Consider the following 24024-nt stretch of genomic DNA (forward strand, 5'->3'; position numbering starts at 1 on the left):
CCGTGCCGCCGGAACGCCCCCCCCTCCCCGCAGAATGCCGCGCCGGGCTCCCCCCGCCGCCCCTTACCAGGAGCCGCCCCAAGCATGTGCTTGGGTGCTTGGTGCCTGTAGCCGGCCCTGACTGTACTGCAGAGTTCACATTGCCATCCACCTTGGTGCCCTGTGTGATTGTGTGTTTGAAATGGTTTGAAAGCCTGCCCTGTAGAAAGAGAACTTGATACAAAAGCATACGCCAGCCTGGTCAAACTTGGATGCCGGAAAGTTAGGCACCTACAGTAAATAAAAGCGGCTCAGCACTTCTGAAAAATCCATATCACTTCTGTTCAGTTAACTAAACATGGATTTAGATCAGGGGTTCTCAAACTTCACTGCACTGGGACCCACTTCTGACAACAAAAATTACTACATGACCCCAGGAGGGGCGAACCAAAGCTTGAGCCAGCCTAAACCCCACCACCCCGGCGGGGGGACTAAAGTCCGAGCCCCCTCACCCAGGGCTGAAGCCCTTAGGCTTCGGCCCCAGGCAGTGGGGTTCAAGCTTCAGCCCTGGGCCCCAGCAAGTCTAACACCAGCCCTGGTGACCCCATTTGGGGTCCCAACCCACAGTTTGAGAACCGCTGATTTAGATGCTTACATTTAAACACTCACATTTGAGAATTTTGGCCATAATCCCTCAATCTGCCCAACATTTTGCTTGTTGTAGAGCTGATCCAGATTTGAAATAAGATGTACAATATTTCATATTGTCTGACTGTGCAGCGTCCATGTTACAGGAGGAGGATTTCGCTAACTGGATTGGTGTGTGCTGGTGGTGGTGGCAGCAGTAGGAGTGATGATGGAAATGAGTGCTCAGATCCAGCTGCAGACAGTTAAAGCCTTGTCTATGCTACTTTTTTCCTTTCTGTTTCCCACCATGGCTATTGTGATGGGATATTGCAACCACATGCAGTATCTTTGGGACCATATTGTGTTAAGTTTATGTATTGCTGTGTGCCAAGGATTGTGTGCAACTCCAGGGGGGGATGGTTGCCACAGCTCTGGCTGGAACTAAGAGCACTGAGTGGTGATTAAGGAGAATCACTCAGATTGTAAACACCTCGAGAGAGGTACCACCCTTGGGGAAGCTAGCATATACTGGTTTAAACTGGGGTTTCTGGAGACCAACAGACAAAGAAATGGTTTTTGCTATACAAACTGACTCAGGGCCTTCTTTCTGATCCAGAAAACAGACAAGATCTTCTGTCCAAGAGAAAGTACAGCCATGGGCAGTGGGTGGAGCCCCCCTTTGGGGAGGCTAGCTCCTGGCTCCGCCCCACGGCCGGAGCCCCGAGACCCCCTGCTTCTCCCCCCTCCCCCCGCAGCTGGAGCCACAAGCCCCCCTCCCAGAGTGCCCCCCTCGGCTGCAGGAAGCCTGGGCTGGTCAAAGCCCTGAGCACTCCCCGCCTCGCCTGGAGGTGCCCCGGGCTGGCTGCAGCCTGCAGCACTCCCCCTTGCCTGGCTGAAGTCCCAAGGAGCCCCAGGCTGGCCGAAGCCGCGCCATGCCTCCCCTTCCCGGACCCAACCTGTTAAGACGCTTTTGATGTGCCCCAGGCACGTTCCGGGGTGGCTGAGGAGGTGGTATGTGCCTCCTCAGCCACCCCGGAACATGCATGGGGCATAATAAAACAAAAACTTGGCCGCCAGACCCTGGAACGTGGGGATCTGGTGGCCACAGCAGAGCCTCCCCTGGCCTATTATACCCACCGCCCATGAGTACAGCGATGAGAATTTGAGAAATAAGTCTAGGGTAGACACAACCTACCTAAGTATACACATTGCCCGACCTTTTAAATTGGGTAGAATCAGATTAGAGTTTTCTGCATGATTAATAGTGAGGCCATAGTTAATAACTATTGAGCTGAGCATAGATGGCATGAAACTGGCTGTGTCGTTCTTTGAGGATAATAATCTACCATGAAGCTATCTGGCTGTGTCCTCACTTGTGCTCTATTTGAAAGAATGTTTGCGTGGTAGCATTTCCTCACGTGGGTAGTGCTTGAAGCTTAACAGTCCTCTAGAAAGTTAAGCTTCACTATTAATCATGCAGAAAACTCTAATCTGATTCTACCCAGTTTAAAAGGTCGTGCAATGTGTATACTTGAGCCAGCCTAAACCCCACCACCCCGGCGGGGGGACTAAAGTCCGAGCCCCCTCACCCAGGGCTGAAGCCCTTAGGCAGGGCTGGCTGCAGGCAGGGCAGGGGGTGTGGGACTGGTGCGGGCAGGGCAGGGGGTGCAGCAGGGGCTGGCTGGAGACGGGGGTTGGCTGCGGGCAGGGCAGGGGGTGCAGGGCTGGTGCGGGCAGGGCAGGGGGTGCAGCAGGGGCTGGTGCGGGCAGGGCAGGGGGTGCAGCAGGGGCTGGCTGGAGACGGGGGGTTGGCTGCGGGCAGGGCAGGGGGTGCAGCAGGGGCTGGCTGCGGGCAGGGCAGGGGGTGCAGGGCTGGTGCAGGTGGGGGTGCAGCAGGGGCTGGCTGCAGGCAGGGCAGGGGCTCCCCTGCTTCCACCGCCCCGGCCCTTTAAATAGGTGTGGGATCCTTGGAGAAGCAGCGGGGCTCCTGCAGCTATTTAAAGGACCAGGGCGGCAGTGGCAGTTGGAGCCCTGGCCCTTTAAATAGCCGCCGGAGCCCCCGCTACCCCAGAGCTCTGGGGGCTATTTAAAGGGCCCGGGGTTCCCCTGCTTCTACCGCCCCGGCCCTTTAAATAACCGAGGGAGCCCTGGGGAAACGGCTGGGCTCCAGCGCCTATTTAAAGGGCCAGGGAGGTAGAAGCAAGGGGAACCCCGGACTTTTTAAATAGCTCCCAGAGCCCCGCAGCCCTATCCCAAGGCTCCAGAAGTGGGGCTCTCGTGGCAATTTAAAGGGCCTGGGGCTCCAGTTCCTGCTGGGAGCCCCAGGCCCTTTAAATTGCCCCCCGGGAAGCCGGCCGCCCCGGTAGGGCTTACCGGTGGCGGCAAGGGCACAGGGCCCGATTCAGGGGAATCGCCCTAAAGCCGGCCCTGGAGGGTAGTGGGGGCTCCTTCAAGGCCTGAGGCTCCTGGGAGAGAATGGGTATGAGGTTCAGGAAAAGGTAAGAGGCAACGAGACCTTGAACTGCCTCCAGTTCCCCACCTGCACCACTTCCTGCATGAGGAGAGCAGACAGGGTAAGGCTACTGGTGTGGGGGCACCTGAGAGGAGAAGAGGAGGGTCAGGCTGATGGGATCCCTCTAGAGGGGAGGACTGCGTCTGTTTTTTCTGTGTCTTGGAGTTTGAAAAATACTAGCACAATTTTCCTTTTTTTTAAATAACTAATATTACCATAATTGGTAGAATCTTTCAAACATCTAAATGCCTTTTACTCTTAAATAACTGTAGAATCTGAGCACTTCTCAAGTATTTATGCTGACCACACCCCTGTGAGATAAATCAGTAAGTCAGAGAGAGATGATTCACATGGCTATGGTGTAGCTGTGGTGGCACATAGAGTAGACTTCCATCATGAATGGGCCCTTGGAAATCTTCTTTCAGAAAGAGTCAGCATGGGAGGATTTAGGCTTCTTAACTCCCTCAAAATTGCATCTTCCAAATTTATTTGTGGTCAGCCTCATGCTCTACTTCTTTCATCTTATTAGGGGAATTGAAAAATACTATTTCTTTTGTTTTTACAGTGCAAATATTTGTAATCAGAAATAAATATAAAGTGAGCACTGTACACTTTGTATTCTGTGTTGTATTTGAAAATGTAGAAAATATCCACAAATTTAAATAAATGGTATTCTATTATTTAACAGGGCAATTAATCGTAATTAATTTTTTTAATCACATGACAGCCCTAGTTCTTATTATGCTTTTCTCCACTAAATTAAAGAGCCCTTTAGTGTCTGGTATTTTCTCCCAGTGACAGTGTGACGTTGTGCAGTCTATATGGTTTTATAAAAACGTGATAATAAGTGACTATAATGTAACTGGGATAGTTTTCAAAAAATATGGTAATAAGTGAATATAATGTAACTGGGATATGCTTCATGCAAAAGGTCTCTTGTAAGGTACAAAGCTTATAATCTACTGAGTATGATCATCCGATTTGTATAAATGTACCACTCTTGTATCTAAAACTAGAAATATAAAATATAACTCTGAGGGCCTATTGTAATTATGTAAAGTGTGGGCCATTAATGATGGTTTGGAATCTTGATGACTCCCATTAACAAGGACCATTATCCGCAGATGGCTGTGTTTACCTGTGAGTCTTCCTGTATATGTGTGCGCTGGCAAGTGGGTAATGAAGTCTTGCAGTGACATGTGATCATGTCACCTGAACTGGAATCCATCTTTAACCTGGTGCTTTTCCAGTGAGGGGGGTGGGGTGGAAACCCAGAGGGACAAAGGGTTCCCGCCTTATGCAAAAGATATATAAAAGGATGGAACAGAACAAAGGGGAGAGAGGAGCCATCATGAAGAATCCCCTAGCTATCACCTGAGCTGGAACAAGAGCTGTGACAGGGGAAAGAATTGTGCCCAGGCCTGGAAGGTGTCCAGCTTGAGAAAAAACTTACTGAAGCATCTCTGAGGGTGAGATTATCTGTATTCAGTTTGATTAGACAGATTTGCGCATTTTATTTTATTTTGCTTGGTGACTTATTTTGTTCTGTCTGTTACTACTTGGAATCACTTAAATCCTACTGTCTGTATTTAATAAAATCACTTTTCATTTAGTAATTTACTCAGAGTATGTATTAATACCTGGGGGAGCAAACAACTGTGCATATCTCTCTATCAGTGTTATAGAGGGTGAACAATTTATGAGTTTGCCCTGCATAACTTTATGCAGGGTAAAACAGATTTATTTGGGTTTAGACCCCATTGGCAGTTGAGCATCTGAGTGCTAGAGACAAGCACACTTCTGTGAGCTGTTTTCAGGTAAACTTGCAGCTTTGGGGAAAAAGTAATTCAGACCCTGGGTCTGTGTTGGAGCAGACGGGGTGTCTGGCTCAGCAAGACAGGGTGCTGGAGTCCTGAGCTGGCAGGGAAACTGTGACAGGTTGGATCACAGAAACCCCCTTGGGAGCTGCCACCCAATGTGCAAAGACTACCTCTGCTCCTGTTTTCCCTGCTAGCTCAGGACATGGCGGAGGCAGTACCTGTAAAATTTCTGTTTGTCTTTGGTCACACTCCTTTTCAGTACAATTAATCGCATGATTAATTGCAATTAATTTTTTTAATCATATGACAGCCCTAATTCTTATTATGCTTTTCTCCACTAAATTAAAGAGCCCTTTAGTGTCTGGTATTTTCTCCCAGTGACAGTACTTATTATCAATGTAATCAATTGATATCTCAGTCTTCTTTTTGACAAGCTTAAACAGGTTGATCTCTTTAAGTCTCTCATTGTAAGAGCATTTTCTCCAGCCCTCAAACCTTTTATTTGTGGCTGCTTTTGTTTTTGTTTTTGTTTTTTTTTGTCCCCTTTCCAATTTTTCAATATCTTTTTTGGTTTGTGGACATCTGAACTGTATGCAGTATCGTTCTCACCAGTCATCTCCTTGCTCTGACTTGCTACACCCCTGTTTATAATTCAAGGGTTGCATTAACCCTTTTTTTGTCGCAGAGTTGCACTGGGCACTCATGTGGAATTGCTTGTCCGCTATGACCCCTAAATCCTTTTCAGAAGCACTGCTTTCCAGGATACAGTCACCCATTCTTCAGGGATGACCTGGATTCCCTGTTCCTAGGAACACTTAACATTGGGCTGTATTAAAACACATTTTGTTTGAAGGGCCCTGCTTACTACGCAGTCCAGATTGCTCTGTATGACTGCCCTGTCATCTTTATTATTTACCATTCTACTAATCTTTGTGTCATCTGCAAATTTTGTCAGTAGTGATTTTATGTTCACTTTCAGATCATTGATAAAAATGTTGAATAGCATTAGTCTTAATACAAATCCCTGTGAAACCCTGCTAGAAACTCCGCCATTCGATGATGTTTCCTCATTGACTGCTACTTTTTTTGAGCTCTTTCAGTCAGTTCTTCATCCATTTCATGTGTGCTTTATTGATATTGTATACTGCTAATTGTTTGAAACAGAAAGTGGTACAGCCTTACAAAAGTCTAAGTATATATTACATCTACACAGGAAGGATCATCTGAAGTATCCACTATTGGCTTCTGCCTTAGTATATAGATGTGAACCAATGATCTGATTGGATGTGCTACATCCTATGCAATATCCAGCAATAAAGAAATGTTGGGATATGAATATTGGGGTACTTGGTACAGTAGGCAGGAAAGCCTGTATAACAAAGGGGATTTAAAATAACCACATGAATAGTGTCTGCCAATGCAGAAACAACAAGGAGTCTGGTGGCACCTTAAAGACCAACAGATTTATTTGGGTATAAGCTTTTGTGGGTAAAAACCTCACTTCTTCAGCTGTCAGTGCAGAAACAACATGGCCTGCACTTACCAGCTTAAGTTTAGGTGGCGTAATCGTAGGACATTAAATTGCAGCAAGGGCGGTTTAGGTTGGACATTAGGAAAAACTTCCTAACGGTCAGAGTGGTTAAGCACTGGAATAAATTACCTAGGGAGGTTGTGGAATCTCCATCATTGGGGATTTTTAAGAGCAGATTGGACTGTCAGAAATGGTCTAGAAGATAATACTCAGTCCTGCCTTCAGTGCAGGGGACTGGATTAGATGACCTCTCGAGGTCCCTTCCAATTCTATGACATGTAAGGGAAAAATATGGTGAAGCTCAGTGAGGTGAAAAATAAAGCTCAATTTCTTTAAATTGAGGCTACTGCACATGTGACTTATTCTATTTCTGTAACAAATTATTTAACACGACATTCTTTTGTGTGAAATAATAGAGCAATAACCTGATGGTTACCAAGGAAATGAGAACCAACCAATTTAATTTCATTCTGTGTTACCTTAGGCATCTCTGGCATTTAGTAAAACAAACGATCTTCACATTCTTGTCTGCTTCCCTTTTGATTTTCAGTGAAGGACTGAAACATTTCCTATTCCGTAAATGTAGTTGCCCCATTAGTGCAGAGAAGTACTTTGTAAGAATGATACCCTTTATGTTGCACCTCTGCTCCCCTTGTGACTGCCAAGGAAAATGTATTTGTCTTCCTGCTCAAGACACTTCTGTGTATATTTTTAAGATTGAAGGTCTAACCCCAATGAAGAGTTCATTTCTGTCTTCTGGCTGCACCAGCTTACACAATTTATTTATTCTGTATAAATAACATGACAGTGAATCCCGGGCTAATTCTGCTTCCTTAACAGATATCTGTGCAGTACCAAAGAGATGATGCTTGAAAAGTCTGTCTACAGCTAATCAATTGGAGCAGGTTTCCTTGCTGGTGTAAATTCGTATTTCTGCCCTGATTGGGATACTTGTGCTAAAGGGTACCAGCACTCACTGGCACTATTAAAATGTCACAGACAGCGTAGGTGTGGGCAATGCTGGAAACAAGAAATCCCTAGGAGAGTTCTCACAGGTGTGCAGCCAAGCAACACTGCTACTCGCAGACCGTCTTGACCTTGTAATGGAAAAAGAGAATCCATATCAAGCTGCTGCACTGCATAATCAATCACTAGACACATCAACTGCTCTGGCCATGAAGATTATATATAAATGTACAATATGAGGATATAAAACTACAGGAGTGTGAGGGGGAGTGGTTAAAGTGAAGATTCCTACAGTTCTAGCCTATAACAATACATTTTATATTTGCAAAATGAAGTATTCCCTCTTTGTGTAGTGTGACATTCTCTCTCTCTCTCTCTCTCACACACACATTTTATTTAGCAGTTGTTTATATTAGAGGGACACTGTGTCAGAGATCATTGTGACAAATTTAATCTACTACAGATTGTGTACTGAAATACACAATATTCCAATACCCTATCTGCTCACAAGAATGGAGCAGGCAGGCAGATCGGACAGGTGGCGTAATATGTGGACACATGAACCCAGAAACAAAAACACAGCTGTTGGATCTAATTTTAAACCTAACAGTCTTGATCAAGTGGCTTTAGATCCTAATTGACTGGCTACGGCTAAATTATTAGTGGGAGCGGGGAGAAGTAAGTTTGAAGATACTGGTGAAAAGCTTTTGATAAAGGCAAGATATATTTGCTCCAGTTATGGTTCGTCCATTTGTCACAGTAAGTATTGTGAATATTTAAGGAAAAAGTGACTGGAAATAAATTCCAGCTGATATGTACCCTATAACATTGCTTATATCAGTCAGCCATTCAGAGCCTTGATAACCAGAATGATATATTGCTTGTACATTTAAACTTTGTTTAAAGCATGTGGGAAAGCACAACTGTTATGTAAATTAGGGAACTATCTAGGAATGATTATACTTTTTCAATGCCCTATTGAAGAATATATGGTCACAGTGTCAGTCACAAGGTTATTGCTGAGTTTTTACATCAGATGGCAGGAATGTAACAGACATTACTGTCACCTAAGAGTGCCACCTCATGGACATTTACAAATCCAGATTATTATTTTTTAAAGCATAGAGGATAAAAATAGGCAATAAAATGCAAGTATCAATTATATTTTAAATTAGCTGGGTAAAATTTCTGATCATATAGTGGCTTCTAAACATTTTCAGTCTTGTTTTCCATCTTCACAATTCTCAAATAACATTTTTTAAGAGAGTGAGACGTTTGAGCCAGAGTAAGTATAAAGTTAAAGTGGAGCAATAATAGGCTGCTAAAGAAAAGGGTCTTGTGTGTTTTTGTTTAGGAGGGATAACTTGGCTATGATAACTTGCTCTGGACTTAGCTATAAGGACTTGCACTGAGTTGAAGATTCTCATGTTCTAGGACAATCCAGTGCCACCCACACACTGGCTTTGGACATCTCCACTGTGTCCTTTTTTACCTGTTGAAGAAAAGCCAAATTGCCAAACATCTGAAAACAGAACAGATTTATGGTTTTTTTTTATTCTGGAGAGTCTCGTATTTTTAAAGAATATTCAAGAAAAAAAAAACAAGATTTTATATTAGTGTGGACGTGCTCATACCAAGACAACGATTTCTCTTTACGCTTCTAGGCCTTGAACACACTAGAATATTGTTTGTTTAGCTAAATTGATTTTTAAAGCAATCTATTTAAACTGTTTAAATCTATGCAATCCCCTAATACAGAGGCACTTAAACCCCAGTTCAAATGTCTGAATTATCATATCATCCAGATTAAACACAAGATGCTCTATTGCGATCATATCAGTATTACAGGTTGCAATGCTTATGATTAAATGGTCTTTTTTAACGAGGAAGGAGAAAGACAGGAAAAAATGAATTGTGTTCTGAAATTGCTCATGAAATCTTCCTTTCACAAAGCATTGTAGGTAAAATCAAAAGACCTATGTTTCCCTCAGTGTTTGAATTACAGGATGGGGGAGGGAGGCGGGTGTGCCAAGCACACCCAGGAACATTGATAGCTCATTTACCAGGAGGTCAGACTGAAATGAAAGTGGATCCCTTGTTTTGTTCAGATGAAATTAAACAGTGCCAGTACAGCCCCCATTAACTTGCAATTTCCTAGCTTTTGTGTGTCTGAAGACAGTTGTGTTAATTCCAATGTATATAATTTAAGGCACAGTAATAAAGATTTCAAGATAGCTGCCTGAGATGCTTGCTTCACTCTGGATTTACTCTGTTAAAGTTTATTTCTTGTGCTTCCTTTCTCAGCTTTTCCCTCACTGTCTAATATTGTTATCTTCAACAGGCAAGTACAGAGCCCCCAAAGTTCAGAAAGGAAGATCAAAAAGATCGAAGTGCATTGCTAGCAGATATTCAGCAAGGGGCTCGCTTAAGGAAAGTTACCCAAATCAATGACCGAAGTGCACCACAGATTGAAAGTAAGTGTGCAGCTTTGTCAAGTCTGAACAAGGGGCCCAGGCCTGCCAAACTCTTGGCCTGAGTAGTCCTGTAGAAGCCAATTGGACCACTTGTATGACTAAGGGTCTGCAAAATTAGTCAGGGCCTTACGTTTGTCTAAGGCCAACTTTAGTATGCACAACTACTCTAAATTATAGGTTCTAGATTTGTTATTTAGCACCTTAAGTGCACTACAGTAGACATTTCACAGTCAAAATTGAATTTACACTCCTCCCCCGAAGAGTTTACATTCTAGAAGAGAATGTTCAAAAGAGAATTTGTCGACTGTGGAAAAATTAGGAGATCTTTTTTCCTTCCATGTTTTGTTTTATTTATGTGATAAATCCTAAAAGCACAGCTACTCTGAAACAAGAGCATTTATTGTCTGCCTAGCACAGGTTTCCATTTAGTTACAAATACATTATTTTTATTAAATTACCCCTGGAAAACTGATTTTAAATTTAAAAGGTAAAAAATAGTTTTAAAATGAGTTCTAGAGGTTCTAGACACACCTGTGGGTCATTCCATTCTCACACAAACCACTTCCAGGCTTCTGAGTAACTGTTGGCGGGTTGCCAGAAGTTTCTCCAGCACCTCTAACACTGAAGGAAAGAGTGTTACACATGTGTGACAGCTTTAATCTGTGCTGGATACCAGGCTGATCCACATAGGGTGACCAGACGTCCCGATTTTATCGGGACTGTCCCGATATTTCCTTGTTTGTCCCGCGTCCCGACCGACATGCGGTCGCCGCCTGGCCCCGCGGGTCGCCCCCCTCCTCTCCCTACCGCCCAACTGAGTCCTGCCTGCAAGGGACCAGGCCGGACTGTTACTCACCCCGGCCCCGCGCTTCCCCTGAGTCTCCCGGGCCTCCCTCCAGCGCTTGCGGAGGAAGGGTTTTTTTTGTTTTTTGTTTTTGCCCCACCCCCCCCCGCCACGCCCCCCCCCCCCCACCCCCCCCCGCGTCCCGATATTTGTCTTGGGTGATCTGGTCACCCTAGATCCACAGGGGAAGTGATGCACAGATCAGCTGGACCCAGCGAAAATAGTGCTTTCTTAAGAGATTACAAGTGACTTCTTTCAGTGTCAGCTACTCTTCAGAATTGTATGAAAGATTAAAATCTCAATTTTTTAATGATAGTTTAACAGCTCATCACAAAATGATGCCTGAATACTAGACTAAAATGTCCTAGCATTATTGAAGCACCAGAGGGTGCTGTGCTCTAAGATGTGGTTAAATAGTAAACCACATCTTTTGCACCCTCAGTAACTTTCCTTGCTGTATATGTTAAAACAACAAAATCAGAGGCTGCTGTTTGCTGGTGTTAGCCATTTGAAAAGCCTGAATGTAGACAACAAAACACATCTATAAACTCCTTCTCTCCTTGTAACAGAACCCAGAGGACCTAACAGAGATGGAGATGGCCCAGCAACCAGCAAAAGTGGTGCTCAACCATCGTTGGGGGGCTTGTTTGCAGGTGGCTTTCCCATGCTGAAACCGGTTGGCCAAAGAGACATGACGGGTAAGGGCGCTTTTCTGTAGGAAAGAACAGACTAATGAAACCGGGGTTGTAATGTGAAATAAAAACATTCCATGTAGCTTTTGTGATTTATTTTTTTTTAAACCTTTTATTTTGGCACCAAACTAATACAGCTCTTTATGTGCACCTGAATCCTCCCTGTCTGTGCCTCTGCCTTTAAATGCTAAATAGTAAACCCTCCAGACCAATGATAAGAAAAATTGCCTAATATATGCTTTTAATCCAGTTCCTCAAATCTACTGCACTACAGATGTGCATATTGCTTTGGAGGCACATAAGAAAAATCCCTGCCCTCTGGAGCTTACAAAGTTAGACCTTGATCTAGCAAATTACTTAGGGCCAGGCTTTCAAAGGTATTTAGGTGCCTAGTGGGATTTTCAAAAGTGCCTGTGCACCTAGCTCCCATTGATTTCAATAGGCACTTTTGATGATCTCACTAAGTGCCCGTAGTCAATGGGAGTTGGGCGTCTAAGTAATTTTTTATGAATATTTCAGCCGTAAGCAGCTATCTAATTTTAAGCATGTGGGCCTTTCACATTGACTTGAATGGGGCTAGTTGCATACTTAGGCGCATGTTTAAGCGCTGTGCTGGACTGGGGCCCAAGGAACTAAATCTCCATACCCCCTCATCACATGAGTAGTCCCATTGATTTAAACGGAACTACTTGGGTGGATAAGGGCTACTCCTGTGAATGTATGTTTGTAAGGAAGCCCCAAGTAAGACATGACACAGTAACAAAAGTGGGGGGGGAGTGGTGTGAGGGCTGAAGGTGGTAACACTAAAGGAGTGTGAGTTATGCTTTAGTTGTGCTCTTATTAATGTTTTGTAGTCTTTATATAAAATATTTAATTATAATTTTGTTATAATATTGGTAATTTTTGGGAGTTAATGAACGCTAAGGCCCTATCTTCACAGGAGAAATTTTCCAAAAATTTCCCACTTAGCTCAAAAAATTTTGAGATCTACTTAGCTCCAGGGATACTAGTAGTGTAGACAGAGAGCCTGTTGCTGCCACTGTTTTATGTACCACTTCACCTAATCTTCCTCAGAGGACTTGCTTTTAAGGCACAATTGACCCCAAGCTTGTTAACACTAATGCAGCTGAACTGCTGTTGGTAAAGGTGGGAAATTTTGAAAAATGGTCCTGGTCTTGATGGTGCCTAAGAGGTCAGTATTAGAAGTGAGCTGAGAAATGAGTCTAGAAGGTTGCTTGGTCTCAACAACATGTTCACTTTTAGTCATCCCAATCGTGGCATAACTGCAAGGGTAGATATCATATACACTGTATCTTAGGGTACATTGAATTATTCACCTAATGCTTTTAAAACAAGGACTTAGAAATTGAAACTAGAGCCTGCAGAACTTCCCCAGTCACTTTTCTAGTGGCTTTTATATAGACCTGTTTCTCCAGGTATAAGAGGAGTTGGCTTTCAGTATCTGGTTACCCTGTTGTGATCAGACTATCACCATAGGTTATAAAAGGGTCATCTTCACAGATAATGGGCTTCATGTCTCCATTTACTCTATTCTCTCTCTAATGCGATATGGAATTGAAATTGTCACTGTGTGATTGGTTAAGCCACTAATAAATTGATTGCTCCCCCAATACAAACCACAAAATTGTCTCAATTTCCTGTGGCAGTCAGAAGACAAACCTTTCTGAACCAGGAATGAAAATGAACACGTGTTTTATGAGATTTCCTAGCTGGACCTAGAGACAGGAGTTAAAAATTAAAATTAAAACCTGAGCATGAAAACATGGATTTTATTCCATTTCCTCTGATGGTTTTGCAATAGGCTGGACCAGGATCAGTAATGCATTCTGGATGCATTGTGTTAGTAATATGAAGCTCTGGGGAAAATATTAGTTGAATTTCTTGAAAATGTGTCAATTAACTAATTACTCAATTAAGTGAAAATGTCCTGGGACAGTTAATTAGAACTGAAACTGATCTTCTCGCTCAGGGGCTGTGTGTGTAAGTTTAGGGGAGCTATGGATTCAAATATATTGCCTTTATCAATGGAAAATAAATGGTAGTTGATAGTTGGACCTTTTGAAACAGTAAATGGGCTTGTCACAGAACTGCTTCCTAATCACTAAAGGCTGCTGTGGGTGCCAAAATGGTGGAGTTTCTCTTTCAGAACTAATGTAGCCTCAGACACTCCGCATCCTGTGTGCCTGCTGTGTCCACATAGCCCTGGTGTATGTGGCTGAAATAGCCACAAAGTTATGGAGCCAACTTTTTTGTTATGGCCCACCCCAAAAATCCATGGGATGGAGGGATCCCCATAGAGCACATCTGCACAGTTTGCAGGAATTGAAGTGTGCACATTCGCCGCATTGGAACCACACTAGTTCTGTGGCCTATTGTATCTTCCCCATCCACTGATGCAGAAGGATTTTCCCAGTATGATTGCCGTTTGGGACAGAGCTGGATCAGCAAGCAGAGGAAGGTATTGTACCAGAGTTGGTGTTTTTGAGAATTTGGTTTATAACATTAGCTCTGCAGCCAGATTTGCAAAGTGATGAATCTGGGGCCTCCCAGTCTCTGTTAAGAAACCATGATGTGCATCACCTGCCTTCAGAGGCTGAGAGAGGAGAATTAGAATAACACCTGCATTTTTTTTATTGGCCATTGTAAAAGGCAGACTAAGTGGAATATTCTAAAAGTGCAACTTTCTGAGTGGACCAAGTCAGTCTCCAGGGCTTATGCCAGACAGGACCAGGCATGAGCAATTTTTAAAACTATGCTGAATTGGGTACCAACCCACATGCTGTTCTTAAGGCACTTGTCTGTCTTTTCATCTCATTCTGCCTTGTGCAGAGTGGAAAGCCTGTGTCATGAGCTGTCACTTATGACCTCCAGAATTTTCCCTAGAGTACTTTTTCCCCTCGGGTTTGTCAGGCTCTCACATAAGGGAGTACTAAAATGGCTGATAAACTGGAGAACGTTAAGAGGAAAATGAACAAGTGTCTCTTGTACCAAAGCCTTGCAACCCAGCCTGGTTATTTGGGGGGCGGGCGTGGTCTCTCTATTTCATTCCAAGCCTCTCAACCACTGTCTGCAGCAATCATGGACTCCACAGCTATTTCTCTCACTAGTTGGACCCCACTGATCTCAAGGCATAGAGGTAGTGATAAGTAAGGTGAGGTCTCCTTTTCATAGTGGCGCTGGGATTCATGAAAGGGGGACTATCGAAGTCCAATCTGCAGTGGGCCACAGCATTGACAAAGGTGACTGGTTTGGAGGAACAGGCCTTGCTTTGGAGAGAAATGGCCTTGCTCCTAGGTGGCTGAAATTCCATCTAAATGCCCTAGAGCCAAGCACCATGAGAAGGGCCCTGCTCTTCATTCCTCTTTTAGTCTGGTCAGATAATACCATGGTAGTACTCTAGCTACCTAGCACTAAACAGGCTGGATGTCTTTGTCCCCAGGGCTTTCCACAGCATGGGAAAGTGTTACCAGATTTATTGAGTGGTTATTGATTATATTGACTGTTCAGAATTTCCAGCTAGTCGCTGGTTAAACTTCTGAGGTTCAAAAGGTTCTAGTCACAGAATTCAGAGTAAGTTCAGTGTCTGGTAGGAACCCTGACGTGCCCAATGGCGCCACTAGCACTGAGGGCAGAGCAAAGCTTTTATTTAGCACAATTAGTAAAAAAAAACCACATAAGTTCCAAACCAAATGAGATGGTAGCTACAGTGTAAAATCTAGGGTCACCATACGTCCGGATTTTCCCAGACATGTCCGGCTTTTGGGGGCTCAAATCCCCGTCCGGGGGGAAATCCCCAAAAGCCGGGCATGTCCGGGAAAATCGGGAGGCTCGGCCGGGGCCTCTTTGTCCGGGGCCGGGGGCATGGTGCAGGGGGCCGGGCTGGGCGCGGGGCCGGGAGCCGGGGGGCGCGGTGCCGGTCCGGGCCCGCGGAGCCGGGTCGGGGAGCCGGGCCGGGCCCGCGGAGCCGGGAGCCGGGCCGGGGTCGGGGTGTGCGCCGGGCCCGCGGGGCCGGGAGCCGGGGGGTGCGCTGGGCCGGGAGCCTGGGTCGGGGAGCCGGGGGGTGCGCCGGGGTCGGGGAGCCGGGGAGGGGGCCGGGGTCGGGGAGCCGGGGCGGGGAGCCGGGGGGTGCGCCGGGGTCGGGGAGCCGGGGCGTGCGCCGGGGCGTGCAGCCGGGGTCGGGGAGCCGGGGGGTGCGCCGGGGTCGGGGAGCCGGGCTGGGAGCCGGGGTCGGGGAGCCGGGCTGGGAGCCGGGGTCGGGGAGCCGGGCTGGGAGCCGGGGTTGGGGAGCCGGGCTGGGAGCCGGGGTCGGGGAGCCGGGGTCGGGAGCCGGGGAGTGCGCCGGGGTCGGGGAGCTGGGGTCGGGGAGCCGGGGAGTGCGCCGGGGTCCGGGAGCCGGGGTCGGGGAGCCGGGGGGTGCGCCGGGCCCGCGGGGCTGGGAGCCGGGGGGTGGTTGGTCGGGGCCGGCACCCCAGGGCCCGAGCCGACCCAGGCTGGAGCCGTGGGGGGACCAGCCTGGGCCGTGCCTCCTCCCCCTCCCCCCCCCCTTCCCTGCTTCAGGCTTCCCGCGAATTAAATGTTCGCGGGAAGCAGGGGAGGGGGCGGAGACTTTGGGAGGGGGCGGAGTTGGGGCGTGGGCGTGGGCGGGGCCGGGGGCGGGGGCGGGCCCCCGGGGAGTGTCCTCCATTTGGAGGCACAAAATATGGTAACCCTAGTAAAATCAGGCTGATGTCCTTTGCACATACGGTCATATTTCTCATGGAGACCTAGTGGTGATCCACAAGGGTCCCACCCTGCCTCTGGCATACCAAGTGAGTTCAATGGTCAAGATCTGGAGGCATACATAGTGGTTTGGCCTATTCTAGGGTCTGTTGGCTCTGATCTACCTTGAGGTTTGTGGTTTTGTTTTCCAGCTGGCAAGGCTGGGCAGCTGCCTGGAGTCCGAGTGCCTCCTCCAAAGTCTCCAGCCCCATTGAACAGCAATGCCAAAGCAAGCAGTCATGTTTCAAGTCTGCCTGATTGTGCAAGAGCAGCACACCCATCGGAGCTACCCAGTGGGCCACGAGCAGGACCAGCTCGGCCCAGCATGCCTGCCCCTCCCCCACCTCCGCCAGTTTCCAGCAAACCTTCCCTTGTTTTCCCACCTCCTCCACCTCTTCCCTCTCCTCTGGAAAAACCTGCAAAAGTGTCACCCCCGAATTTGGTTCCTCCACCACCACCACCTCCTCCTCCTCCTCCTCCACAGAGTGACAAGCCTGCCAAGGTTCAAGCAACAGCTTTGTACCTGCCACCTCCTCCCCTGCCCCTGGCACCGCCTTGTGGATTGCCAGTCAGAACAACTGACTTTCCTAGTACTTCTCCCCCACAGCCTGATTTGAGGGATTATCCACCTCCAACTCCTCCCCCACCTCCACCACCACTGCCTCCTACTTCTTCACCCAGGGGATCCTTGCCGCTGCCACCCTCCCCTAGCTTTAACAGCGCTGTGAACAGCCATGACATTCCACCCGCACTGCCCCCCAAATCTCCACACTTGCTGTTCCAAAAACCTGGTATTCAGTCCATGCCTCTCCCTCCTGCCCCACCCTTCTCTCAGCCTGCTGCAGCAGTGCAGAAAAAGAGACAAGGCAGAGGAGCAGGTAAGTTTTGAAAAAAAGTTTTCAAACTACACAAGGCTACAGAAAAATACAGCCCTAGTCTGGGAGCTACAGTGGCAGGAGAAGACAGGAGCCACAGGATCTAGCCCACAAGTGTAGACAGGATCTCTGAACTTGAGGGCATAGATCACTGAGTTCCCAGTGAGAGCAGTTGCTCCTGCTGTGGGTCTGTCTGCCACACTGCTGAGAAAACAATAGTATTAAATGGATTTCCTGGGGCATCCCTAGGGAGAGATTAATTCCAGTTATGCAAAAACCCAGCTTTTTGAAGCTACTCCCTTAGGGAGAGGGTCATTGTCTGCTGACTACCTGTTACAGAAGACTTTTATAAATAAAAGGCTGATCTGCCCAGACTTGGTTCTTGATATAAGATAGATGAGCTTGTAACCATGGGGAAAACCTAGTTGTAGGTTTCAAAAGACTAAAACCTACCAGAGCCCTAGTTTGGAGTGATCTCTGGTAGGCTTTTTAGCATGCATGTAAGTTCTTTTATTGTTTTAATGTTTTCTTTGTAATGCTTTTACCTCAAGAATAAATGTGATTGCTTATAACTGTGGAAAATACACTGGTCATGACCCTATGAGAGAAAGCCAAGCAGAGGCACTGGCCATTTTTAGCAGTCTGGCTCCCTGAAGATATCACAGTGTAAAGCAGGGAGCTGTGCAGCCTTAAAATCCCTGGTCAGCAGAGTGAGAGGCAGGTTTCTGCTCTAGAGAGGTGACAGCAGAGAACCGTAACCCTAAAGTGGGTGCCCTTTGTGGATCACTGAGGGGGAATACAGGAGCAGTTACCCTGAAACTGTGACATATAGGGTGGCAGTGTGTGTGAGATCTATGACCGTGTGAATTTCTGTAAGTGCCAATGGCAGTGAAAGAAGCGTAGAAGGGCAAAGCACAGAGAAAAGTCGCGTAGTCTTTACAGGAAAGGAACAGTGAAAAGAAAGAGGAAAATGAGTTATGAACAACTGAAGAGAAGACAGCTAGTTGAGCTATGTAGAGAAAGGCAGCTCAACACTGAAGAGTAGACAAAGGCAAAGCTAATGAACTTGCTGTATTCTGATGAGGAAGAGGAATGATGGGTCAGGTTCACAAAGAAAATCCATCCCACTGACAGAGTCCAGCAGGCAGGAAAAATCTTAGAGCCCCAACTCCTCGGAGAGAAGCAGGGAAGAGGTTGATAGAAACAGCCTCCATGTTCCATCCAGACCAAATGCATCATTGCAACAGGGATCGGGGACAGATCTACAGGCAGACCTAGAGAGGATACAGGTGGAGAGGGGCAGACTGCATCTGGAAATCCAGCTACTTGTAGACCAGAAGTGCCAGTTTGAAAAAATATGAAATTGGGTTTGTGAGAATGAAAAATATGCAGCTTCCCATAATAAAAGCCAGTTAAAGGGTATGGTCTGAACCTTACATATTGGCAGCAATGTGTAGAGAGAGCAATTAATTGACTATATTTTTTTAAAGCTAAGGGAAACACCTTTTAAATATAATGGGTCAGGTATTCAGAGATAGTGATGAGTATAGAATAGATAGAATCACTACAGCAGTAATGCTTGGAATGTGGCAGCTATAAAATAACCTACTGCCATGGTGCCATTTGGCTTTGAACTAAACATTGTCTCAGGTCTAAAGTCCAATCAGTTCATTTTTCAAAGGAATGTCTTAAGAACTCATTCATCCATTACTGTATCTTTATGTGCTGTCTGCTTCTTTTTAAAGTAAGCAACACGGGGAAGTTAATTCCGCCTCCGCTGCCTCCAGCAAGATCACCATCAACTGAGCTTACGAGCAAGTGTCCATATACCCAAGTTTCATCGTGGCCAGCTGCACATGAGCCCTATCCACAGCACAGAAATGGACACATGCACATCATTGGTAATATTTTCTAAATTAAACCTCTTTGCTGTACTTGAAAGATTTCAACACAAAAGCCTGAGAAGTATACATACTACCAAAACCCCAGCTCACAAATCTTACAGTAACTGTGAAAGTCCAGTGAGCATGAAGTCTTCTGTGAAAAAGCAGTATAATGAGAGAGATTCTCTGTAGTGTTCCTCTGTAGAAGAGCCTTATACAACAATCAAGTTATAACTTTTCATTAGGTTTTTGGACCGTCTGATAGAATAGAAAAGTAGACACCTGTTGTAAAATTCTACAGGACAGTGCAAAATGCTATACAAAAGTAATAACTTTCTATTAAAATATATTGGGTTTTAGAGTAATATCTACAGAACCCTAGTGGTTTCATCCCCATTACATTATGTAGGACAGAGGTTCCCAAGGACACTTTTTTGTGGTTTGGTGAGTTGGCTGTTTGTTCTTATCTTTGTTTCTAGCTGCTTCATTACTCTAAAGCCAGGTGAGAATACTGTCAAATACTGTCCTAACCAGAGCCGTCCCTTGGGTAGGGTGAATTGGGGGAACCACTCCGGGCCCCGCACTTTGGGGGGCCCTGCGGGCTGGTGCAATTGGCCAGTGTGATTGGTCCTGGAAGTGATAGATTCATCATTTTTGCCGCAGGCCCCGAACTCCCCTAGGGACATCCCTGGTCCTAAAATCATTGTAAAAAATTGCTGTGGTTGCCTCAGGCATGTTATATGATTAATATTGGAATGGTGCAGTTGTGAACGAAAATGGGGTAATTAACCAGATAATTCCACTTAAGATGGAGTTTTTCCACAGTATGAACCACTGTAAACGTCACTGGGATATCAGTCAGGCACTTCAACTATAATAGTTAACTGGGTCATCAATTTTCTTCCAGTGATAATCCAGCTTTGTTAATGGTGGCCAGAATTTATTTTCCCGATAGAGTGATAGTTTTTTTAATTCTCCAGATGACTTTGAGTCTAAGTTTACTTTCCATTCTGTGGAAGAATTCCCCCCTCCTGATGAATTCAAGCCATTTCAGAGAATTTATCCCAGCAAGGCATCTAGAGGTAAGTGTAGAAAAATCTTGTACAAGCATGACAGGATTAATGCTGTTTTTCCAACATTATTAAAAATGTTGATGTGAATATAAACAAACACTGGGCAAAAATTTAGTGTGAAATTATGATTGAGTTGCTAGGATACACTGAAAGTATACCATGATTATTGTATCTTTGGGATTCATTATAACAGTAATGAATCATCTTTCATTATAAAGTGTTTATAGAAAAAGACCAAACAGTAATATGGCTGACATGCCACCAGTTTAATTGTATTCATTACATTCTTTAAGTAGGAAGCCGACTTAGCATGGTCTTGACCCAGCCTTAATGTGTTCATAAACTGGTGACGTCAGAAATGAATTGTGGTTTAATACTGAACCTGTAATCGCTATATATGAATATAAAAGACCGTTCCAAGTTTTCAAACCTGAGTGCTTAAAGTTGGCATACTATCTCTATATTTTGGCACCTAAATAAGAATGTCAGATTCTCAGAAGCACCAATACGCTGGGAGATACAGATGCTCAGCCTTTGAAAATCATATCACTGTGTTTTGGGAGCACATCACCCACTCAGCTTTGAAAATAGGCATTTATAAATAGATGAATAAAATCACACAAGTTCCTATTCTAACCATACAGGCTACTATTTGTATAGATCCCATGTGTTCTGTATTATGTTAGACAACTCCCTACCCCCCAAATCTTCATCCTCGCACTACTTTTCTTAGACTGTTCCCATAGAATCATAGAATATCAGGGTTAGAAGGGACCTCAGGAGGTCATCTAGTCCAACCCCCTGCTCAAATCAGGACCAATCCCCAACTAAATCATCCCAGCCAGGGCTTTGTCAAGCCTGACCTTAAAAACGTCTAATGAAGGAGAAGTTTCTATGCAGGGCCATTCTTTGAAGTACTGTAAGCATATACAGAAACAATAGACATCCTATAATAGATGGTATCCTATGTATCTTACAGATACCCCTAAAAATCCTCCACTAAGAACACATGTGAGATGAGAAGATCCCTCTAACAGACCTCTGGTGCAGTACTACACAGGACGAGTGAAGATAACAAGATAATATATGAAACAGGAGGTTTTGTTAAATGAGTAGAGATTATATTTTAACAATCAAATGATGCAGTGTCGGACCTGATTTGATATTTTTAAAACTGGAAAAGAAATACTTTAATTATGCATTCTCTGAACTAGTCTAGTCATCGTTTGGCAATAGAGGAGAGTGCTGGCACAGGCTTTTAAATTATTGTTGGATACTTTACTTCAGGAATTTTTAAAACCAAGCACCATGAGATTTAAATTCTTTAGTAGTGTTCACTATGTAATTCTCATTCAAATCATCATCAAGAGATATCATCTCAAACAGTATTCCATGCATTAAATACACTCAGATATTTTTCTTTGTCACCTTTTAAATATTTTTAGTATTCCCCCCCCCCCCCGAGAGCTCTAATTATATTTACAGGAGTTTTCAATTAGCTATCTGAAAATAAGATACTATATATTGTATGGTTATTGGCATGACTCTATAATCTCATTGTAAGTTACTCTGCTGCCTGTTTCCTACCTACCCTCCACACCGCTGCAAAATGGCCTCTCCTTCATTACCACCACAGAGGGGTCCATAATTACAGGGATTTATTGGTCAAACATATACATAGGCAGGAGAAAGGGGCTGCGGACACCACTGCACACAGTACGCTACTCTATCTCAGGTTTGCTAGTGGGTGTACCCGTCAGAAGGGAATGAGCTAGAACATGACTACCTGGGCTGGACTGCCTAACAGCATTGCCATGCATTGGCAGATAGGGCAAAGCTTTTCCAAACTGCTTCTCCTGAGGTCAGAAAGCAAAACTGGGATGAATGCATTTGCCAATAAGTGTTTGTTTAAGGGCACAGCTGGACCATCATGTCTCTAAAATGTGAGCCTTTTGTACAGTATAGTTTTTCTCTTTAAATATTGCTTATTGCTAGCCAGGAGCCCACCTGCCACTTGTTTGACCGGCTTTCTAGACATTGTCATTCCCTCTCTCCTCTGCCCCCACATTACCCCCAACATGCCCCACTCCAGTTAGCTAAAGAAGCTTTTAATAGCTAAATACTAGAAAGAAGACAACTGGTATTGCTCATTCTCACCAATCTCTTCTGAACGGCTCTGGAAACAATTGCCAGAAGTCCTCCTTCATTTACATGCTCCATGCAGCTCTTTTCACCCAAATACTAAATGCGAACCATGAAGGGCTGCAGTCTGGAACTGCAGATTGATTCGCAAGATACCTCAGTTTGCCACAGGCACCAAAAACTCTCCTCCCTCTTCTTTCAGTTGCTGTGGTGGCTGACAGGGTGGTGAGCTAATGCAGGTTACCTTCATTACCTCACTGGAAATCAGACTTTTCCTGGCAGATGCACCCATAGGTTGGTTTGTCTCTGATTGGCTTAAAGTTATCCAATTAAAATGGCCAGGTTAAGGGTGCTTCAATCAGTCTTTTAATTCACGTGTTGTTTCCCTTGGAGACTCTCCCTTTCAGGACCCTGGTCCTGATTTTCCACAGAGTGGCCTTAATCTCTTGTTTTTCAGGAGCACGGGGGTGCCTGAAATCATTCCAGAGGTTCTGCACTCTGGCAGGCACCTCCTCATTAACCCTCCTCTTTCCAGGGGGGCAGTGGCTGCTTAGCTGAACAGAACTGATTCTGCAAGCAGCTGCCAGGAGGGGGAGGAGGGAGGGAGGAAACTCTTCCCGGTTGGCTAGAAAAGGATCCAGATTCTGGTTTCCACTTCTCAGCACAGAGAACCTGGGCCCCTCCCTAGGTTAGCAGAGGTGGTAGTGATCTCCAAGGGAGGAAACTCAAATGTGGAACCAGAGGGTAGATTTTAGGAGAATGGCTAGATTTGATGGTGGGGGCTGGGGAAAACTGATGCAGTTATGACTATTCAAATATGCATATGAAATTAAAGCCTTATTTGCATAAACTCTGCAGCATCCCAACTTGCAAATATAGCAGGTATGTTAAAGCCAGTTTAGGGCTATACTTCTGCCCTTTTGCTGTCTATCTCTGGATAGTGCCTTTCTCTGCAAAGTTAGCTAGTAGCCTTGTCACCACCACGTAAATACTAAGGAAGGCAGAAGTGGTCATGCCCTTGCAACTAGCTGGACTTTAAGGACATCAGGTAAATAAGATCCCAGCAACTCTGCTGTGGACAGTTGGGGGCAGGGAAGTTGTTCACCTGGTGCCTGACTGATCAACAAAAAGCAGGTAACTGTGTGTGGAATCATTCGTGCATGGATAAGTGGGCTGCAGTTACCTACATATGCTTAATATACCACCCCGGTGAAGGGCTTGGGACCAGATTCATCAGTGAACTTTGGCCGTTTGACAGCTACTTTGCATTGCTGGAGCCGCGGACCACAGCCGTGAATCTGGCCCTGAGTCTGATTGGACAGAGGAGGTACAGAGTGAGGTTCTGGAGCCACTGAATTATCTCCTGGAAGATCAGCTTTTCCAGCTGTAGAATGCAGCAGCACCATAGGGCTTCTGAACAGTAACCCCCTCCTGGCTTTTTACTGGCCTGTACTGATCCCTTAATAAATAGAGAGAGAGAGTGTGTGTGCGTGTGCGAGAGAGAGAGAGAGAGACATATTGAAAATATAAATGCTGTCACCAGTATTGTAATTACAATAGTTAACTGTGCTTGAGCATATAAAATGTAAAAGTCAAATTTAGGCAGGCGTCAACATGGGCATTGCATCTTTTCTTACAGAAAGTCTAATCCAAGGCTATTCAGGAATAGTATTCTGCTACAGTATTATAGTCATTGTGCATTAAAAGCAAATGTGGAGTATGACTTCTTGCCTATTCTCATCTGTACTGGAACCTGTAATACCATGTAACAAATATTTTGTAAGGACTTTAAAAAAAATATTAAAATGTCTCCTGGTAGATTAGTTC

The 24024-nt window shown here is 45.3% G+C and overlaps 1 protein-coding gene across 12 annotated transcripts in view; it reads left to right on the forward strand.

Annotated features, from left to right (window-relative positions):
* The window catches only part of WIPF3 (WAS/WASL interacting protein family member 3), a 96480-nt gene that overhangs the window by 27159 nt on the left and 45297 nt on the right, over positions 1 to 24024 (forward strand). For 9 of the 12 annotated variants that reach the window (XR_509039.4, XM_065587037.1, XM_042861836.2 and 6 more), the window contains 5 exons: positions 9777 to 9909; positions 11323 to 11451; positions 16377 to 17102; positions 18845 to 19000; positions 19963 to 20064. Coding sequence is in view for 11 of the 12 variants with exons in the window: in XM_065587037.1 (XP_065443109.1) it covers positions 9777 to 9909; positions 11323 to 11451; positions 16377 to 17102; positions 18845 to 19000; positions 19963 to 20064 (1246 nt within the window). In the remaining variant the exon portion in view is untranslated. Of the gene's footprint in view, positions 1 to 7738; positions 8195 to 9776; positions 9910 to 11322; positions 11452 to 16376; positions 17103 to 18844; positions 19001 to 19962; positions 20065 to 21034; positions 24021 to 24024 lie in introns of those variants that run through there. The other 3 variants (XM_065587040.1, XM_024107053.3, XM_065587041.1) reach the window with 2 other exon arrangements.

Source organism: Chrysemys picta, chromosome 2 (assembly GCF_011386835.1).
Source record: "Chrysemys picta bellii isolate R12L10 chromosome 2, ASM1138683v2, whole genome shotgun sequence".
Lineage (NCBI taxonomy): Eukaryota > Metazoa > Chordata > Testudines > Emydidae > Chrysemys > Chrysemys picta.